At 49.1% G+C, this 20,514-nt stretch overlaps 7 protein-coding genes across 7 annotated transcripts, besides 1 other annotated feature; 4 read left to right on the top strand and 3 right to left on the bottom strand.

The window, feature by feature from the left end:
- Positions 1–67: 67 nt before the first annotated feature.
- On the bottom strand, positions 68–1,167 carry FPSE_11796 (uncharacterized protein; the record flags this gene model as incomplete). The annotated part of the gene is made up of 3 exons (XM_009264913.1): positions 68–459; positions 516–1,061; positions 1,113–1,167. 3 exons carry the CDS (start codon positions 1,165–1,167, stop codon positions 68–70), a joined length of 993 nt encoding a protein of 330 aa, XP_009263188.1.
- Positions 1,168–2,207: 1,040 nt separating this feature from the next.
- On the top strand, positions 2,208–3,586 carry FPSE_11797 (uncharacterized protein; the record flags this gene model as incomplete). Its single annotated transcript, XM_009264914.1, has 3 exons — positions 2,208–2,333; positions 2,741–3,164; positions 3,222–3,586. 3 exons carry the CDS (start codon positions 2,208–2,210, stop codon positions 3,584–3,586), a joined length of 915 nt encoding a protein of 304 aa, XP_009263189.1.
- A 449-nt stretch (positions 3,587–4,035) lies between these two features.
- FPSE_11798 (uncharacterized protein) lies at positions 4,036–6,173 on the top strand (the record flags this gene model as incomplete). The annotated part of the gene is made up of 4 exons (XM_009264915.1): positions 4,036–4,511; positions 4,576–4,807; positions 4,858–5,907; positions 5,973–6,173. 4 exons carry the CDS (start codon positions 4,036–4,038, stop codon positions 6,171–6,173), a joined length of 1,959 nt encoding a protein of 652 aa, XP_009263190.1.
- A 3,720-nt stretch (positions 6,174–9,893) lies between these two features.
- Positions 9,894–11,939, top strand: FPSE_11799 (uncharacterized protein; the record flags this gene model as incomplete). The annotated part of the gene is made up of 1 exon (XM_009264916.1): positions 9,894–11,939. One exon carries the CDS (start codon positions 9,894–9,896, stop codon positions 11,937–11,939), a length of 2,046 nt encoding a protein of 681 aa, XP_009263191.1.
- A 522-nt stretch (positions 11,940–12,461) lies between these two features.
- FPSE_11800 (uncharacterized protein) lies at positions 12,462–14,825 on the bottom strand (the record flags this gene model as incomplete). Its single annotated transcript, XM_009264917.1, has 1 exon — positions 12,462–14,825. One exon carries the CDS (start codon positions 14,823–14,825, stop codon positions 12,462–12,464), a length of 2,364 nt encoding a protein of 787 aa, XP_009263192.1.
- A 434-nt stretch (positions 14,826–15,259) lies between these two features.
- Positions 15,260–16,139, top strand: FPSE_11801 (uncharacterized protein; the record flags this gene model as incomplete). The annotated part of the gene is made up of 3 exons (XM_009264918.1): positions 15,260–15,286; positions 15,344–15,433; positions 15,501–16,139. The coding sequence occupies 3 exons, from the start codon at positions 15,260–15,262 to the stop codon at positions 16,137–16,139; spliced, it is 756 nt and encodes a 251-aa protein (XP_009263193.1).
- An 876-nt stretch (positions 16,140–17,015) lies between these two features.
- On the bottom strand, positions 17,016–18,324 carry FPSE_11802 (uncharacterized protein; the record flags this gene model as incomplete). Its single annotated transcript, XM_009264919.1, has 2 exons — positions 17,016–18,124; positions 18,183–18,324. 2 exons carry the CDS (start codon positions 18,322–18,324, stop codon positions 17,016–17,018), a joined length of 1,251 nt encoding a protein of 416 aa, XP_009263194.1.
- A 928-nt stretch (positions 18,325–19,252) lies between these two features.
- Positions 19,253–19,285: a repeat region.
- The last annotated feature ends 1,229 nt before the right edge of the window (positions 19,286–20,514 follow it).

Genomic DNA, 20,514 nt, shown 5'->3' with positions numbered 1-20,514 from the left:
ACCCAGAATGTCAAACATGCTGTATATACTGATTGGCTCTGTACCACCCATTCCCTTCATCCAGCTATCATGCGTCGACATACTTCATATGCTGAGGGGGATATCGTTCGCCCGCTGGGGTAAAGGAAGCGAGCAGATTGTCAATGTCATGCAAATCCTCGTCGGTCAGATCAACAATCGTGGCATTCTCCCGGATACGGTCGGGCTTTGAAGACCCAGGGATAGGAATGATCTTGGGCATGCCCGGGCGCCGAGAAAGAGACAGTAACCAGTTGATGGCGATCTGGCTCACGGTGCAGCCCTTCTTCTTCGCAAGAGACTCAATGCTGTTGACGAGTTCGACATTCTTCAGAAGGTTGTCGCCCTGCCAGCGAGGATGCATCTTGGCACGGGGATCATCTTCAGGAAGATCCTTGGCGGACTTGATCTGGCCTCCAAGGAGACCTCTTCCAAGAGGTGCTGGAATTCTGATTAGTTGTCACGGTTCCTTTCAGATTGAAGTGTTTAATACTCACAGTATGCAAGAACAGCAATGCCAAGTTCTCCACAGGCCTCTAGGAGACCGTTTGTCAGGGGCTCTGTAGTGAAGAGCGACAGCTCAAGCTCAACCGCAGTGATTTTGAATTTCTTTGCTGCACTACGTAGAGTGTTTGCGTTGATCTCGCTGCACGATATGCCATCGATTTTACCGTCCTTGACATACTCGTCGATGGTGGCAAGGGTGTCGTCCTTGTAGTCAGCGTTGGGGTCTTTACGGCCGATTTCAAACGAAGCAATCCGTCCGGCAGGGCCCAGGGTCTTGATGCAGTCATCGATACTGCGACGAATGTTCTCCTTGCTACCCACGGGAACATAGTTGGGACCCAAGCCTCCCTTGATAGTAAGGACGATCCTATCAGCATCTTCTGGGTACTTCTCCAGATACCGGCGGATGAGAGCCAGCGAGTTTGCGTCTGGTGGACCATAAAACTCTCCGCCGTTGAGCCAGTTGCAGCCAGCATCGAGAGCAGTTCGAATGGCGGTAAACGTAGTCTCGTCAGGAAGAGGACGCGCAGTCAGGCCTATAGAATGGTTAGATTGTGTTGGGTTTGGCTATAAGAGACTGTTGTTACCCATGAGACCATAGCCGATAGGGCCAACTTGCTTTCCAAGGATAAGGTGCGACATGATGATGTTGAATGTGCTGTGGAAAAGTATAGTGCAGATACTGAGTAGTCAAGTAGTTGAAGCAAATAGATGTGAGTGTTTAGTTGATGAGTGTGAAGTAATTAGAAAGGAGGACATAAAGGCCCATGGCTTGATATTTATTCACTATCTGTTCTCCTCAAGAGTATAGCTTCCCTTGATACGTCTCTCTTTCTATGATGCTATCGTCGTCCACTTATACGGGCATAAGAGCTGACATCGGAATTAAAAATGGTGAAACGTGCAGTTAACCAGTGGAAATCAGAACTGATTTCCTAAAAGGGAAAACAATCCAACGGCCGAAACGGGGCCGAAAGCCAAGCTAGACTCGGCTTTAAAGAGAGTTCCGGGCTTTGCGGGTTGAACAGGGCGGGTCAAAGTCAGATTGAATAGAGAATTACTCATGATATCTAACTAAAGTTTCTATTTCCCATTGGCAACTTGATCATTAGTAGTTTCGAGAGTTGATGGCTTGGTTCCCATAATGAGAGACTAGTGGTCAAGTCACGCTGTATTCTCAGAGTCAGATGATGATGAACCACCTGCGTGATAAGGCTATCAAAATGATATGTTTAATGAGAGCAATATCTTACGATTCAACTCAAAAGATTGATACACACGAATTTCGGATCAAAGTCTCTTGTAGTCAGTATGTGATTATCTTCCAACGTGCTTCACCTCTACCTATCCAATAACGAGCTGATAGAGGCGCCTAAGCCGCTAGACTCAAGACAACCTAGGGAGGCTGAGCGCCTGTCGCAAGAGACAACCCCACTGCAACCTGGGTCTGAGGCAAGGCAAGCAAGCTTGTTGTGACCTCACAGCCCAACAAGCATATGGACCCATCGTTCTTCATCATCTTTCACATATCAGACCTCACTTTTGCAACGTCTCCCGCACAGCGTCCATCATAGTACGACAGTATACTCGCTGTCGCCTCCAATTTAGTCGTGCGAGTTTCAGCGCTCTACGCGCCGCATATCAATTGAGAAGGTGCCAAGCCTGTTCCGGTTGATCTCGTGATGGTTGAGACTGCGCCAGAGGCAGATGCCAATACTCATAACAATGCCCCCGCCCGATCTTCAAGTATCGGGTTTAATATGGGAAGGCATTCTTCGTCCAACACGCGCATAAACGAGATATTAGAGGTGGGTAGATTCTTCCTTCATATGCATGCCTACCTAGGCAGGTAGCTATCGTGTGAGACATGGGTTCATGAGTTCAATCATACGCAGAAAGTGTGAGAGCGGGAGACGATCTGCCAACCTCTTGTCTTCTCTGGTCTTTGGTCATGCTCGCGCATATGTACACTTCTTATCATTCTCAGCCATGCATGTCCTTGTTCGAACCATCTTCACCGTACAATTGGTGGCGTTCATTTCATCAACTGCCGGCGGATCTTCCCCCGTTTGACATAGCTTCCGACTGCTTAGCCGAAGATTGCGTGCTCGTCTTTCTTCCCAGTTCCTCTTGTTCCTCACGTACCATATTCATCCTTCAGCAAATACATCTAGTATTGCAATTAATGCTAATAATACCCTGTCATCTCTAATAGAACGCTCGTGAACGCGCCCAGTCAATGGCTCCTACTGCTTCTCCCACCAACCTCTCCCCCATGCCTGCTGGCAGTCCTATCCTCCCACCCAACTCGGCCCTTAAAGCGAATCCTGCAAACGATGATAGTAGCGCCGACGAGGCCACGGGCTTCATCTCTCATACACCACCTCTGAACTACAGCTCTCTCAACGTTACAAGCGCTGCGACTTCCGGTCCCCGCGCTCGCAAAACGTCTACTCGAAGCTCGCGCCAAATACCACCTTCTCGGCCAAACAGTAACGGGGCTGTGCCGAGTTCTCAGGCAAACCAACAGGATGAACCAGATGATGAAGACCAGCCCTGGTGGAAGGCACAGGCGGAAAAGTTCCATTCCATAGAGTTGGAAAACAAAGGCAGTGTCGCACGTGATCATCTTGCTATCGGTAAGCCTCACGTCCAAACACCATCGCCAACTTCCAATACTGACCACAGCACAACAGAACGAACATTTCTAGCATGGCTACGGACGTCCCTTTCGTTTGCGAGTATAGGCATTGCTGTTACACAACTCTTCCGACTCAATACCAGTCTCGAGAGCGGCAACGATGGCGACAAGATCTCTGACCGAAACGCTGCGACACTACGACACATGGGCAAGCCTCTCGGCACAACGTTCCTGGGCATCAGCATTCTGGTCCTGTTTCTCGGATATAAGCGTTACTTCCAATCTCAGCAGTATGTAATAAAGGGAAAGTTCCCAGCCAGTCGTGGCACAATCATGATTGTTGCTTTCGTTGCCCTGGCCATCATGATTGCATCTCTTGTGGTGGTGATTGCTATACATCCTTCAGAGCACGAGCTGTAGACCTTTTTCTGTATATGATTGATAGACTAGCCTGTATTGGTCTTGCTTGAATAACTTGGGGCTTGGGTATATAGGTAGTGGCGGGTTGCTTTGCACATGGCGCATTTGCATGGGATTCGCATCATGACTTGATATTGGGAGTATTTGCATGCACAAGACCTTCTAGGAGAAGATTGGTCTAATTATACGTACTTTTGGTCGGAATGCGGCATTAGATATCAACTTCATTATTGAAATGCACTTTTGCAAGCTCTCATGATGGCAGGCATCATGACTGTTCATTCTATTTTCATGAGTCGTCAGACGTCACAGCGGGTTATGGCGGGGTCCATTCTTAGAGCTCCCCACCAAACACCATCCCGCCTCTAAACTCCTACACTGACAACTCCAGACTTGTGACCGCTCCAGCTCCTTCTGAGAATAATCGCACAATTGTACAGAAATCAATCATGGCTTCCAAGCTAAAGCCTGTAGATATTCCTACCTTTGCCACCACTCAGCTTGCACTTCTGGACCAAGAGCTCCAGACAGAGATCAACGAAACAAGCGACCTCATCTCTAACCACAGTCCCACAGCCCTGCAGCGCGCTGGTATTGCTCTGACAAACCTAGTCGTCTCAGGCCAGCGCACCGGCCTTGGTGGCCGGACAGTTGTCGAGCTCTCCCCAGATGCTGCTACGGGTTCGGCTGACGAACTGCCTGAGCATGGCTTGCGCACGGGAGACATTGTCCTTGTCGCCGAGCAGCCTGCCGGAAGCGCCAAGAAGCGCGAGGTGAAGGATTTGGAAAAGAAGGGCGCCAGAGGTGTAGTGACAAAAGTGAGAAGGGAATGGGTCTCTGTTGCCATCGACGAGGGAAAGGAGGAAGTTGCCTTTACAGGGAGGGTCTGGGCAGTCAAGTTGGCCGACGAGGTGACATACAAAAGGTACCTCGACGCATCTTCTGTTCGCATATCAAAATGATTTCAAGCTGACAAGAACTGTTGGCAGAATGAACTGGACAATGGAGAAGCTGAACAAGATGAATGAGTCAGAATACTCCAGCTTAACCAGAGTGCTTTTCGGCTTGTCAAGTCCATCACCAGTTGCTGCAGACTTGACAAAGGATGAAAGCGTGGGGAACCTTGACTGGTTTGATCCCACACTCAACGAGTCACAAAAGGATGCAATTAGATTTGCTCTAGCCTCCCTAGAGGTGGCTTTGATCCATGGACCTCCAGGAGTAAGTCAATAACTCACATAAACAGTATATACATGCTGACTCGTATCTAGACTGGCAAGACTCACACTCTCATCGAACTGATTCTTCAGATGATCAGGCTGGAACAGAGAATTCTCGTCTGTGGTCCTTCTAACATTTCAGTTGACAATGTTGTCGAGAGACTAGCCCCTCACAAGGTTCCGATTCTCCGTCTGGGGCACCCGGCTCGTTTACTGCCTTCTGTTGTAGACCACTCTCTCGACGTACTCACCCAGACATCAGAGGCTGGCGCAATTGTAAAAGATATACGTACCGAGATGGACACGAAGCAGGCCTCAATCAAAAAGACAAAGAGCGGCAAGGAACGCAAGGCCATCTACAACGATCTTAAAGAATTACGGAAAGAATTTCGCGAGCGGGAACGCCGGTGTGTTAGCACCCTCATTGGCGGTAGCAAGGTAGTCCTTGCGACACTACATGGAGCAGGAGGCTACCAACTGCGAAACGAGGAGTTTGATGTCGTTATTATCGATGAGGCCAGCCAGGCTCTCGAGGCTCAGTGTTGGGTTCCTCTCGTATCTGCTAAAAAGGTTGTCTGTGCTGGTGATCATCTGCAGCTCCCTCCAACTATAAAGTCGACCAATACCAAGGTCAAGGCACCAGTCAAAGAGGGCGTCGAAATCACAAAGGGTGCCACGCTCGAAGTTACTCTGTTTGACAGACTGCTGGCGTTACATGGACCCTCCATCAAACGAATGTTGACTACACAGTATCGAATGCACGAGAGTATTATGCGCTTTCCTTCTGACGAACTATACGACTCCAAGCTTATTGCTGCTGATGCGGTGAAACATCGTCTCCTCAAAGACCTTGAATATGAAGTCGAGGACAACGAGGATACTAATGAGCCTGTCATCTTCATCGATACTCAGGGCGGAGACTTCCCAGAAAAGAACGAAGAAGACGACAAGGACACTCCCAAAAAGGGCAAGGCAAGTTTGCACGGCGACAGTAAGAGCAATGAAATGGAGGCAGCTCTTGTACAACAACACGTAAAGAAACTCGTGGCTGCTGGGGTTCGTCCGGAAGACATAGCTGTTGTAACGCCTTACAATGCTCAGGTGCGTTCAATATGAGCTTAGTGGCGTATACGTGAAACACATACTGATGATGGAACAATACCCAGCTTGCCGTCCTGGCTCCACTCAAAGACAAGTTTCCTGGTATCGAGCTCGGCAGCGTTGACGGCTTTCAGGGTCGTGAAAAAGAGGCAGTAATCGTGAGCCTGGTTCGAAGCAATTCTGAAGGCGAAGTCGGCTTCCTTGGCGAGAGACGTCGTCTCAACGGTAAGGTGACATCCCGAGGCTTCCCGTTCTGGATCGGGTAGACGAACATAAGACGACGTTTTAGCTAATACAGGTCCATTCAGTTGCGATGACACGTCCTAAGCGATCTTTGACAGTTATCGGGGACTCGGAAACCGTTCAGAAGTAAGTGACATTCACGACGCAGTGGCACTAGGCCTCGAAGCTGCAGCCGGTGGTTTGACAAGTGCTGCGCAAATTGTTCCAGCGATACACACGAGACAAAGCATCACTAACGCGCCGGTTTCACAGAGGAAGCAGCTTCTTGAAGAAATGGATGCAATATCTCGAAGACAACGCCGACCTGCGATACCCAGATGCCTCAAGCTTGACGCATGATTAGTCACATCTTGAGCATGAGATAACCCCACCTCGCTTTCGGATGGCAAATGCTTGCTGGTGATACTGATACGTAAGGCCGTGGCATAGCGTCATCTTGGGCATCTCGGCCGACAGATCGAGTATTGATTCATGTTGCCCCGAGTCGAGCGCACTAATTACTTGGCGGAAGGAAAGCGGGAATGGGTGACCTCAGCTTCTCCTGAAACGTCGCCTACTTAGCCTCTCCGGACAGTTGGAGCTTTCAAGTTAAGAGCTGAGAAAACATCCATCCGCTTTTAGTCAGGTCAACACCTGTAAGCTTTCCCTACATGCCGATTTATTCACAAAAGTAGTTAAGAGACTTGGTAGAGCTGCGGTTACTCGAGGAAGAAAACAACGCAGTTGCAACGCCAGTTATCATTATCCTGGGCTGTTTCAGGTCGCTCATTCATTGTGGGACTGCCGAACCGTGGGGGACTGTTTGTGCTAGTCTGTTTTCCTGCCAGTGGGTAGGATTTTTGTCCTGATCTTGTCAAGGGAAGACATAGACGATGTTTCTCTCTGTTATCTAAACCTGCAAGGGCAACAAATAACACCCTTGAGGTCAAATCCAGCATTCCAAAGCACCAGCTGAAATCGAACAAGGAAGAGATTAGCGTAGACGGTGATCAAGAACCAACGCTAGGTCTGGTGACTTGGCAGCATGCATACTGCAAACTACTACACAATAAGCAAATAAACCCGTTGTGTCAGTTTCAGGGAACCCCGGCTCAACAACGACCTATTGTTGCTGAGTTTTGCAGTGCCACAGACAGCCTGAATTCTGCATACCACAGCTGCTGATTGATGTGCGGCGAAAGACAATGTTGAGACGTTCTAAAAAGCCGTGCCATGCGGATGGTGCTTCATTGGTCGGAAAATAGAGTGGCATCCCTGTCGCCTAACTTAGGTCCCGCCGACACGAGATGGGTTCCTTAGATCGGGCACGTCAGGGCAGATCATGGAGGATCACCAAGAATTCTCCAACACAAAAGGGCTGATATCCTAGAGGGCTATAGTGCTATATCACTGTCAAAGAGCAGCGTGTCCTCAAAAGAGGGAGGATGCATGTACGATGCGAAGGCATCCTTTTGGGAGAATGCATGGCAGAGGATGTTCATAAAGTTGTCCTCTGGTAATACGTGTACAGTAGCAACGCAATATGGATCTCTCAACTTGGCTGAGCGCATACATACTAATGCCGTGTTTGCACCATGGGCCTGTACAGCAAGTTAGCAGTTGAGATATGTGTAATGATTCGTTTCAGCTCGTGATGCATTTGAGCAATTTGTAACCCTGAGTGCTAGCTAGTGAGTATCTGCACACATACAAAGACAAGACAAACTGGAAGAACCCACGCCAAAGCACAACCTGGATCTCGAACAATTGGGCGTTGTATTATTGAAGACTGTGGCGTTGCGGTTGGAGTTATGGTTACTTTTTGCGGTGGCTCTAACGCAATGTAAGTAAGCCAAGTCAGATGAACGTTTAGCGACCGCGGGCGCTAACTGGTTCGAGCTTGTGTGTGCTAACGTTAGGTCGCATGGGGCCGCACATAGTTAACGTTTAGCTAGGTGCGTTAGTTGGTTGATAGTTGCTAAGAAAGAGGTATTGGTTCTGATGCTCTGAGGTTTGCATTGTATTGTAGATGAAGAAGGGAAAGGATAATCCTACTTTATCCAACCTCTAACGGGGCTGAGGCATTGCGCATGAACCAAGCAGTCTCAGCCGTGAGGGTGCCTTCCTCATGAATGACGTGCTATCTGTCAAATGGGGAGGTGCCACCCCAACAGCTTTAAGGAAAGCAAAGTGCCTCATCCTGTAACGCGATCATCACTTTTTCTATCTGTCACATTTCATACCTACCTACTCCACGACTTAGGGTTTACCACAAAAGAATATTCATCTCGACTACAACCGTTAGATTGACTACTCCAGCGGATACGAACGCCTCAAATTGATTCAATCGCTCTGAATGCGGCAGGTTCCTCGGAGGCGGCGCGTGCGGCCTCAAATCTAACACATACACGGCTAATCTACGTCCATCAACGGTCGAAACTCTTCATTCGGATACACGTTTATTCGTTTATCCCGAGGAAGCGACGACCTTGTCTCAACAATGCTCGGAATGTCATGCACCCGGCTTCGAGCCACGAGGCAAGCAAGGCACAGATATCGAATCCTGGACTGTTTAAATCTCCACCGTAGCATCAAGACTCTTGTTGCCAATTTGATGTAAAAACTTTAATGAGCTCGATTCTCGAGTAGTCCACCCCTGTCGTAAATGGCTTCAGTTCAACTGAAATCTCATATGCAGGGTTCATTGCAGTGCGGTCATTGCGGTGTCTCGACAGAGCACACAAGTGATGTCCGTCCGATGCCCAGGCTTTGCTCTGCTTCGTCCGTTGAAATGACTAGGGTCTCCAAGAGGGTGCAACCTGTCTGTAATTGGACAACCCCTGTCTTAATAGCCGCAGCATAATGAGCCATTCAGATCAGCTCCGCTGGCTCTTGGCCTCGACACGATGCGGGACGAACACATCGCAACCTTTCTCTATGTGTTCCTCTATGGCTCCACGCAAGCATTATGCTGGCTATTTGAACAGCGAGTTTCATCCTGCATTGATTGATCAAGCTTATCCAACCAAACTAGCCGTTGCCACATGTCGTCCCGTTCACCGCTCGAGCTAACGGTGCTGGGAGGAAGCATGTATGGTCTGCTTCCTTCGAGCTATTTCATTCCCCGCCAGGCCCCTTGTCAAATTGGCATGCCTTCCAGCACCCCCTTTCGTCCCTCCATGTCATCCAGCGTGGCATTGAACGTTTCGTCGCGCTTCAAGAACCCGCAAATGGTCCCTGGCCCGCAGGCTCAAGCGCGGTTTCGCATGGCGTGCGTTGCATATCTATCCTGCTGACCCGACATTAATAGGTGCCAGTTGCCCACCCACTCGGTCTAGCAAGCCCGTATGTGTGTTTGTTTCAAACCCTCTCGTCCTGTCATTCTTCCTCTTTGGATTCAGTTCGCCCTTTTCGGACGGCAAGGGCGATTTTTCCCGCAATGCTATAAACTGATAAATTGCCTTTCATTTCTATTTACACTCGTTTACCCGCTCTGTGCTTTGTCTTTCAGTGCCGTGCCCCTCGTCAACCGAAGATAGGCCAGGCTGCCCATGTATGTATAGACGAGTGTGCACGGGTCGAGACCTTGTTTTACGAGCACTCATCCAAGAATACTATGCGTCAGGGCATACTGTCACTTTATCTCGCTTGACCGCTTCTATTTATATTGTTTTCCATTCTCTTTACTATTCCAAGACTCTTCTGTCACATTTTCACCTTCTCCGTCGCCACACATCCCATCATCCCCCACAACGCTTCCAGCAATGAAGAAGCCGTGGAAATCTGGGGCTGCCGCTGCTCCAAGCGCTCAGCCTGTTGATAGTCAACCGTCGGCTATCCGTGGCAGGATCTCTGGACCGGTTCCCATTCCGACTTCTATGGACGACGAGTTTCCAATTCGCAATCCTGGTACCAGCATCGCGACGCCCGTCCAGGGCGAATTTCAAGAATCTCAACCTGAACCCACTCCATCACGCAGCGATTTCAGATCACCAACTTTCCCAGAACCTCGCCACAATGAGGCAAGCAGTTTTAGAGAAGAACCAAGATATTCAGTACATGCGCGCCATCCCGGAACAACAAGCCGATTGCAAAAGGCTGAGCCATCAAACAGGCATTCTTTTGTTAGCACAGACCGTTCTCAGACTAAGGAGCGTCCGCAACGGAAGCAGTCGACCCTTCGTGGTGCTTTGGGCAAACTCTTTAATCGCAAAAAGAAAGTCAGCGACAACGAAAGCACCGGAAACACTGACTCAGAAGCTGGCTCTGTGCCAGTGCGCCCCGGACCCTATCGACGATCAACTGCTGAGGATGGTCGACCACAAGATTCAGTGCCCAGTTTAAACCATAAAGACAGATCGGCTCCCAGAACAAGAAGTCGGCCGTTCCCCGGGGCAGAGTCTAAGCGATCTGCTTCACTACCCATAACCGAGTTTGATCGAGCGTTGAGATCTCACTCCATTAGACCGGAAGACGTACGCGCCATCGAGAGTGCACGTAACTCACTGAGCGCTGACTTCGGTCTGACTCATGCAGCTAAGCTGCGTGAATATAGTCTGGCAGGCCTTTCCCCGCGACCTGCGAGCAGTCATGGCCGAGAAAGCCGTCAAGATCAACATGACGAGAACGCGGATGAAATCGGTCGTGCGATTACTAGTGATCTTGGAGTGCGGCGAAGGTCGCGGAGCTTATCAGGACTCCCAGAGGACGGCCATGGTCTCGCCCGCCGACGCAGCGACGAAATCAAGTATTGGAGGGAAAGCTACGATCCTGGCTTCACACATCCTATATCTTCTAATGTTGCAGATGCTGAAGATGGCGTTACAGCAGAAGTCGAACATACTCAGCACACCCAGGAAGAAGATCAACAACAGCAACAAGCAGAGCCCTTCAACTTTGGTTCCTTTGCAGATATGAAGCAAGTGGGCAGCATGAAGATCACACATGCTGCGAATATGGAGACACGAATCAACAACCTCGAGTCTCGTGTTTATCAGTTAGAGCAGGTCCTCGACCGAATGTGCGATGGTGGTTGGAACCGGCAATCCCATTTTGAACCACCAGAACGAAGTGCACCTCCAGCACCCGTCGAGCAGCGTTCTTCCGCCAAGGTTATGGATGACCAAGCGGATTGGGCCAGGGAAGATAACAAGAAAACCTTGGGATGGCTCAATGGTCACTCAAAAGGAAGCCACAGAGGAAGCATGTTCCTCGATCCATCGTCTCCAGCCATTCTCAGCGATGGTAATAAAGACCGCCCTGCCTCAACAGCAACAGTTCGTGGTACAACCAGTCTGCCCAACCTACTTCAAGATACACCTGGGACTTTTACCATGGATCACTACACAACGCTCGTGGCTCTGATCCATACGGAACGTTCCGCCCGAGAAGCTCTGGAGACTCAAGTCAAGACGCTTGGCCACCAACTAAGTATATTGTCAAATTCGGCGGCTATGAACCGCGGATATGACCCCCCTCCGACAGCCAAGTCTTTTGGTGACAGGTCGGCGTTTGATCACGACGATGACAACGAAAACATGGCATCTCTAGCGGTCATTACAAGATCACACAGCCGACATGTGGACCCTGAAGATTCGGGTATTGGAACAGGCCATGGTGATGATAGCGAGTACTCCGATACATTTGAGACCCCTCGCGAAGAGGGAGGACATATGTTTGGAGCGTTTGGTGAAGACCTGGATAGAGAAGATCAGGCACAAACAAAAGCGGCGCGGACGTTGTCCCTGTCACAATTAACGATGGGCAGAGGTACACAGAAGTCTTCGCAGCATCTTCGCCGGGTCATATAACCAGTCACTGTTCTGAGCAAGCCAAGTTGCACGCCCAAAACCCATCCATCTTACATCTAAAGGAGATACCCGTTGTACGATATCTGGTTGCAGATGACTTACGAACTTCGTTTCAAGGCAGGATTGGTGTCGAACTACTTCTGTCTACGCCCATGCGTATTTCCCACCACTACATTCATTATAACCATTTACTTACACATCTACCCTTTGTCATTTTCTGCCAGCCATTGTAGTGCAGCGCACTGCAATGTCTGTGCCTTTATCTTATTATCTACTTTTATCTTGCTTTAGATACCTGCCCACATTTGGGTGTCATAGCTCGGCGTACCGGGGATATGGAATAGCGTCATGTCATTTTGGGTCAGCGAGCTGGCAAAATCAGCAGTTGAAGATAATAAACTGAGCGAAAAGAGTCGTCGCATTGACACAAATCATTGCTGTACCATTAACTGTGCCGTTGATATGTACCAAAGGGCTCTCGTTGCTTTGTAACTTCTTTATTTATGTAGGAGAGTGTATGCTTCACGGGTGGTGGTCATCCTTGATTCCCCAACTTCCCACTAATGCCATAGACTTCTCGTCACCAGGTGCGAGTCTCTCATCTTGAAGGGTATCAGACAAACAAGTCCAAGGATCTCGGCCACCTCCCCATTTTAGGAGATTCTCTTTCAGCCGCTCTCCGTTCTCACGGTTAATGGCACCGCCATTCTCGCCCGCTTTGAAGACAATGCGCCAGACACGCTCAGCGAGAACACGGTCAAAGAGATAGCTATAGTAGGTACTACCATAACTATGCAAGTGGCCAAAGAAGCCCTGCCAGCAGGTACTTGGCGGATCTCGTGGACCGTGGGCAAAGCGAGCCTTGATATCATGAAAGATAGAGGTCGTATCAAAGCCTGCATTTTCAATGCTTGATGAGTGGTATGCCTGGTCAACCATTGCAAGTATGATTTGGTTTTCCGTTTCCATGCCCTCGAAACGCTTCGTCAAGCCGATCCTCTCAGCAACAAGCTCGTAAGGCAAGGCTCGGTCTGTCTTCCAATGGCGCGCAAACAGGGACAGAACAGTAGGGTCAGCGGCGAAGTGCTCCATGAGCGTTGATGGCAACTCGGCGAAATCAGTGGCGCAACGAGTACCAGAGACATTTTGAAAGCTGGTTCGTGCAAGGATGGAATGAATGGCATGTCCCATTTCGTGGAACAGAGTCTCGACAGATTGGTAAGAGAGCAAGGATGGTTCCTTGGAATTTTCGCTAGGAAGGAAATCGCACACCAGGGCGATAGTAGGCAGTTGCTTTAGCACCCCGTCTTTCGTCGAAACCTCCATACCATCGTTAGCTGCCAGTTCTGGTGACTCGAAGCTTGGCCCGTTGCCCTGGTCAGCAGCAATCTCCGCAACCTCATCGGGCAAGATCTCTCGAGAGCATCTCACCGTAAAGTGAGCGGGATTGCCTGACTTTTGTGGGCGATGGAACAGATCGCAGTAGAGAACAGCGATCAATTCGCCTTTATCGGTAACAACATCAAGTCGTTTAACTTCAGGGTGCCAAGTCTCTCCTGACAAAGTTTCCCGCAGAACGAGACGGATGCCGTACAGTCGATCAAACAGCCGTGATAAGCCCTGTATCACTGTTCCTACGGAAAAGAATGCGTTGAGTTGGTCTTCTCGCCGTTGTCGGGATCTTAGATCGACTCGGGTCTTTTCCATATAAAAGTCCTTATCCCAGGCTTGAAGCTGGACGTCTGGGAGGTTGAGCCTGTCTCGCTTCTTCGCAATAAGCTCTTGTAGTTCGGCTTGGATTATGGGAGTGTTGTTATCTCTCAAAGCAAGCAAGAATTCCATCACAGATGAGGGTGTCTTGGCCATCATACGGTCCTTGAGAGCCATATGGCCATAGCTTTCAAAACCTGCAAGCTCCGCAAGCTCGCCCCTAAGCTTAAGCATAGCTTCGAGATACATGATGGTGTCTTTGGACGCCGTTCGTTGGGCCAGGTATATCTCTCTACGAGTATCCTCATCGTGTACGCTCTGGAGCGCTCCTATCGCGTCTGAGCTGAGAGTGGGGAGCACGATATTTTGTCGAACTTTGAGAGTCGCTGCAATTCCAGGGTAAAGGCCGTAAAACTTGTAAGCCGGTAAAGTCAATGACTTTTTCGCCGGTTGCATCCCCTGTGCAAAAGCCGACCCTATTTCACTAATGCGTGAAGACAAATCCACGAATCTGTCCCGTGAGGCCTTTGGTAGATTGACTGCCGATTTCGTAAAGTCCAACTTGAGCTGTTCAGCAACTGTCCTCTCTTCTTCCGACCACACTTTTGTAACTTCGGGCATCGATAAAGCCTGGCTCAATTGATCACTCAACCCAGTCATGGTATTGAGTTGATTCATATATTGGTAAACCATACCCCAGGCATCGGCAGCGGCTTCTTGAAACCGAGCATCCGGGTGCGTCATGCGGACGAAGTCCGAGAGATCGAGCACACGGCATAATAAATCGCTGAGCCGGTCAAGATCGCGAACGACCGCCTGGTACTCTTCTATTGAAGAAGCACTGAGAACCTTTCGGACAATCTTTGTGGCTCGCTCGAGGTTTTTCTGTGCGAAGTGGTGGAAGCCGTTCGGGCTTGTGAGATATCGATTCTTGAATAAACCCTGGCTCTTCTTCAAGCTGAATTTGGGAAAAGATCTTCCGGCGGGAGCGTGGAACAAATTGCGCAGGACGGCATCATCGTGGCTCGAGCTTGCGGCATGGTCGACTGGATTGCTTGGGGAGACTGCTTGAGCGACTGCGGAAGCGATAGATTGCCATCTCCGTTGCGGAGGTTTTGTCGTGTGCTGAATACATCTATTGCATATCCAGAGGCGGTTGCCTCTCGATTTCAGCATTATAAATGTGCAGGTTGGAAAGCGACCATGAAACTATACTGAATCAAACAATTGTAACTCAAGAAGTATTTGTGGGATGAGGAGTAAATATGTGCGTATGAACTAAGATGCGCAATTGATAGAATCGTTGATTTGAGGCAGCAAATACGTACGGATACTGTTTCAAGCTTTCCGGCGTCGGATCCAATCGCTTGTCCCTTGTCGCCTTCCCTGTTTGGCGTAATATTTCCTGGCCTAATATTTCCTGGCCTTGGTCCGGAATTGAGACTTAGTCATCCCGATTCAACGCTCCCGTACTCCGTTCTGAATGGCCCCAGCAGAGCCTCCGTCCTAGATTTTCCGGCTAGTTAGTGGTGATTGTGCTCAGCAGCATCCGACGTCTATCTTGAATTCGCGTGACGTCTTTTCTCATTCACACGGCAATTGAGCGCACAATGGCTTCACGAGTGGTGTTCTCAAGGGTTGGTCATGGCACTCGAGCTTTGCATAAGCTTCTCAATGCTAATTGATTTTCACAGCGCTCACTGGCGCCTTTGGCGACTATGGCCCTTGGTGGCCTGGCACTGACTCCGGCCACTGTTTTCGCTGAAGGACCTAGCGACCTCAAGGTTCGTCACTTTCGTTCTGCATATAGAAATACTGCCGGGGCATGCGAATATACTAACTGGATCATAGCGAAAACCCATTTACGATGACTTCGAGATCCCAGCTTCAAAGCCCGCACCCGTGACGCCACCACCCGCTGCCACGACGCCCGTCGCTGAGCCCGTTGAAGAGGAGGAGGAGAGGCAATATTCGCCTACCCCTACGGACCGATTGGCTGTCTATGTCGGAAGGGGGCGCCTGTCTCTGTACAAGTACGCTGTCGCTGCCGAGAACAAGATCAACGAGACCATGGATTCGGCTTTCAACCTCGAGCAGTCCTTTACCAGCACCATCGCTTCGCTGGCTCCCTCTCGCGAAAGCGGCGAGCAGCTCATGCCCGGCGCTATCTACGTCTTGGTTGCTGCCATGGCCGGTAGCATCATCACCCGCAATCGTAGCATCATCCTCCGTGCCTCGGTCCCTCTCGCCCTGGGTATCGGTGCTGGCTGGACCGTTATCCCCGTCACCATGCGCAACGTGTCCGACCTTACTTGGAAGTATGAGCAAAGATTCCCCGTCGTTGCCCAGTCTCACATCCGACTGCGGGAGAGCATTCTCAACAGCGCCAGCTTTGCCAAGGCGCATTCACAAGTTGGTGTCAAATATGTCGATGAGAAGGTAACAGACGCGAGAGAGGCTGTTGAGGGCTGGGTTCAGAAGGGCAAATAAAGGGTTTAAAAAAGGCGAGCTGAGAAGAGATGTACTATCACATAGAGTTCCGAACACTGTTCATTTGTATCAATAGCCGGTCCCGCTTAGAGCCGGCTACCGGAGCGCTGTATGTATTTTGAATAAGCGGGTTTCTGGTGTATATATCACACCATTGCTTGCTATTTATCGTTGATTCCAGCCCTTCATACAATATGGCTATGCCATGAGAGCTTGTGTATATGCATGGTAGGAGCCCACTGCAACTTCCCATGCCGCTGCGGTTAGCCAGTCTTGCGCGATTTCAGGGCTACCTACCAGGTCAAGTAGAACTGTAGCTTAGAGGTAGGCAGGTTTCTGGTACGATGGACCATTAATGAGCACTATCTTGTAAATTGGTATCTATTGAGAAACATAATAATACTTCAAATAACTAGGTACGTTTGGTGCCAAGGATATGCTCGTCACTTGGTCAAAACCTCGGCATCCTAGCCAGCCAATTTACTTGATCGCTGTCCTTAATCTTCTTCCTCTAGCCATATTTATGCTTCAACCTCAAAAGCTTAACAATAAAGATAAAACAATAGGCTTTTAAACAAAGCTATAAAGCTGCTTTATTAATCACCAGAATAAGTTGATTAATAAGGTAGCCTTATGGCCTTGTTTGAAAGCTTATTATTTTACTTCTATTGTTAAGCTTCTAGGGTAGCACTATTTGGAGCATCTCTTTTGTTTTTTAACTTCAAAAGAGTTACTGGCCACCAAATGCTTTGACCTCAGGGCCCTGTATCTATCAAGCCTCAATCCCGAACACCGTAAATGCGAATCTATGTTTTGTAGTCGAACCGTACGCCGTCTATCGCTCACGTTTCTCCTTAATCGATGATCAGTCATCCCCTAAAGAGTTGCTGCGACTGGTGTAGGCTCAGAGGCCTTAACCTGCTTCGCAGGTCTACTGTCAGACATCTTCCTCTTACGCTTCTGTTCCTTTCCTTGCTCTGATTTGGGTGACTGTGCGTTGGCAGCAGCCAATGCCTTAGCTGCCGCCTTCTTTGCGGCCTTTCCCTGTAGAGGTTGGCCGAGGCCACGCCTTTTGTCAACAGCAATGGCGGCTTCAAGATAATCGTCGAGACATAACGCTTCGCAAATGCTCTTGTAGGTCTTGGACTGGTTGACGGGTTGGTAAAACTTTGATTTTCCGGGAATCATGTTTGAGAGGAGGAACTTTGTGTTGCCGAAGCGATTGTCGACTTCAATAGAAGTCTTGACGTATTGTTTGACAACTTCTTCCCAAGGTGCCATACCACCATCGGCCTTGCTCCTGAAGCAACTCGGGTTCTTCTCGGCAGCGACTGCAATCATTGCACCATCTGCCCCAAATTCTTCAGCGAGCTGAAGACCGTGGTCCCTCCCCTCGACATCTCCATTCACCAAACAGGCGACACCAAACTCATGGCAGACTTCTGCGATCATCCTGAGCTGCCCACGGATGGCTCGTTCTCTGGGTCGCATGGGTGTCGTACGGCAATGGATGGTCAGTCCTGTGATACCGGTGGCGCAAAGACGACGGACGAGAGCCTCTGTTTCCGCAGCAGTGTCGAGAAGCCTGATCTTGACACTGATTCCGATCTCAAATTCAGGGGTGATGTTCTTCACGAGAGCCTCAAGAATGGCACAGAGCTTGTCAGGAGTCTGGAGAAGGGCAGCGCCCATACCTCCGCTGGTGCTGAAAGGTTTTGGGCAGCCAGCATTGACATCGATGCCGGCAACATCTGCGGCTACCAGCCTGGCTGCTTCCACGGCGCGATCAGGGTCTGCGGTGCCGATCTGAAAGATGAGTTTGTCCTTTTCAAGTTCGGGGTGCAATCTATAAATGATGCTCTCCTTGGCATCAGGAGGTGGATCTTTCTGCCCATGAGAAGAAGTACGGAACCACTCTACTGTCTTAGACTCTTCATCGAAGCGTCGAGAGGTTCCAATCATGGAATAATCAACAGTCTCTGGTCCTGTCACATGCTGTTAGTGGCTGTTTTCATAGAGATCTCCCTAGGCTTTGTGACTTACCCCAGACAAGATCTGCGCCATACTTGAGCGCCAAAAGTCTTGAAGGAAGCTCTCCCGAACGCACCATGGGTGCAAGGACAACCTTGCCCCGATAGTCGACACCGCGACGAGGGATGGGCACTCGCTTGACTTCTGTAGCCATGGTTCTTCGGATAATCTTTGTGAGCATAGCCTACCATAAATTTGGCAAAAGCTTCACATATTCCCCAGCAGGATTTAAATAGTAACGGCGACTCACATAAATTCTTTAGAGTTACTGGATGGAGGCAAAATTTGTTAGTCATCCAATCCAATCTATCTATCTATCTGTTATCGATAAGGCTGTAAGTCCCGATTTTCTGGTGCAAACCCCACAGACGATGACTTTGATTTTCGGTCTCGGCCAACTTGAAGGAAATATTTTCTATGAGCAAGAAAAAGACCCATGCACCTAACCTGGACCTATGGCAAAGAACAACAGAGTTTGCTCAGTATCAGCCCGGTTAGGTGAAACATATGATGTTCATGCCAGAATAACACTAAATAAAGAGGCAATGCATAATTCTCATTTGCCAGTGTGATTAATAGAAAACATAAATCACAACAGGTGGCACCGAAAGCAGCAACTTTGATTTGTTTCAGTCATGAGACCCAAGCACTGTCCGAGCTCAAGTTTCAAAATCATCTTTATTTATCAACGCCCATGTTCGGCTTAAGGCCAGACAATATCGAGATCGGACCATTACAGTTGCTACTCGCTACACAAACCAACATTCTGCTGTTGGCAGATGTAACACAAAGCAAGGGATTCTCGAGTGGTCTAGTTCTTACATAAGACCTATATATACCACAAATTGCATGCCAGCTCGCCTGTGACAGCATGCTTTCTTTCTTCGTTAAGTTAAACGACGGCTGTAGAGCCAGGGTAAAAGATGAGAGGTTGCGCGATACGAAGGTTCAACATAAGCTTTGTGGGCTCTGGGAACAATACGAGATCTAAAAAGAGATGAACCTCGGGTTGATATCCAAAATGTCGGTGCTATTTTCTGCCCATTGCCGGATAATTTAACAAGACCCGAATTCTATACGAGATTTTTTTTTGATTTTTAATTTTTTTTAAAATTGTCTGCTTGGGATGGGGTAGAAAAGAGAGGGAGTACGGGGTAAAGGATGGGAATATTGTCATCATGATTGCTGGTCTGTAGGCCCTTGACCAGGCCACACTTGATCCAACATCTTGCTTTCTACTGCACCGAGACAAAACCGCACATTCTTTGTTACGCGCCTTGGTCCAGAGCATACGTATCACTCAGCGGGGCTCCATACCAACGTCTCGTCCCGTATCACAAAGGTCTGACGTTGAATTTTTGGAAATGAGATCAGAGATCAGAGATCAGAGCGATGAAGAGGACCAAAGGGGGCCTCCCAGCGTCTGCCCCACGTTCCTACAGAACACACCAATTTATGTGTTAGCGCCATTAGCTCGGGAGGACTTTAGGGAGCCAGAAATACCTGACTTGACCTGAACTAATAAGGTGAGCTAGCACAACAAGTTAGAATGGAGCCGGAAACTTAGAGACATGTGAGCCAGCTTAGTATTAAGGCATGGATGCGTACTTGGGGGATATCTAGATGATGGAGATCACACCGGAGTTGTAACAAGTTCTGTCAAGCGCTGGTGGATAAATGCGACTGCAGTATCCTTACTTGCCGGGTATATACCAGACACAGAACGTTCCAATACCAACACTGATGTCAGTACTGATGTTGGTACTTTGGATATTGGGGATAATGACCTAACCACGGCCATAGCCGACTGTTTTAGGGGACTAGGACAGAGTGTTTCAGCCCGGTACTCACAAGCCACGACCATGTCATTGCGGCGCGGCCTCGAGTCTTTGATCAGATTGGTTCAACTAGGAGAAAAGCGAACAAAGCAAATGGAGACACGAGGGGGACTGCCATATTAGGAAGCGCTAGGAGATGGCAGATCTGCTACGTATTCGACACTCAAGTCCCATCATCATTGGGTACAACCAGCAACAGCTTGCGCAACCAGCAAGTCGATCTGGCACTAACACGGCCTAATGAGTTATGAGTGGAGGCTGGTCGGTCTGGAGTGGATGGGGAAATCGAATTAAGGGTCTCTTTCTGTACCTTCACAATTTCTACTTATCAAGGATGGTAGCTTGGCTGTCTGAAAGAGTCAGTAGATATCCATTCCTGAAATCGTTGAAGGAAACCTTTGGGCATATATTTCTTATATTCTTATCAAGATGCTACTGCTAGCCGGATGCTACCACTACTAACTGCTGGTTGACACCAATTGATCCATTGAACCGTAACCTGACAC

This window comes from Fusarium pseudograminearum, chromosome 4 (genome assembly GCF_000303195.2).
Source record: "Fusarium pseudograminearum CS3096 chromosome 4, whole genome shotgun sequence".
Classification (NCBI taxonomy): domain Eukaryota; kingdom Fungi; phylum Ascomycota; class Sordariomycetes; order Hypocreales; family Nectriaceae; genus Fusarium; species Fusarium pseudograminearum.
Note: the sequence above shows the minus strand (reverse complement) of the source record. Positions and strands in the feature narration are given on the sequence as shown.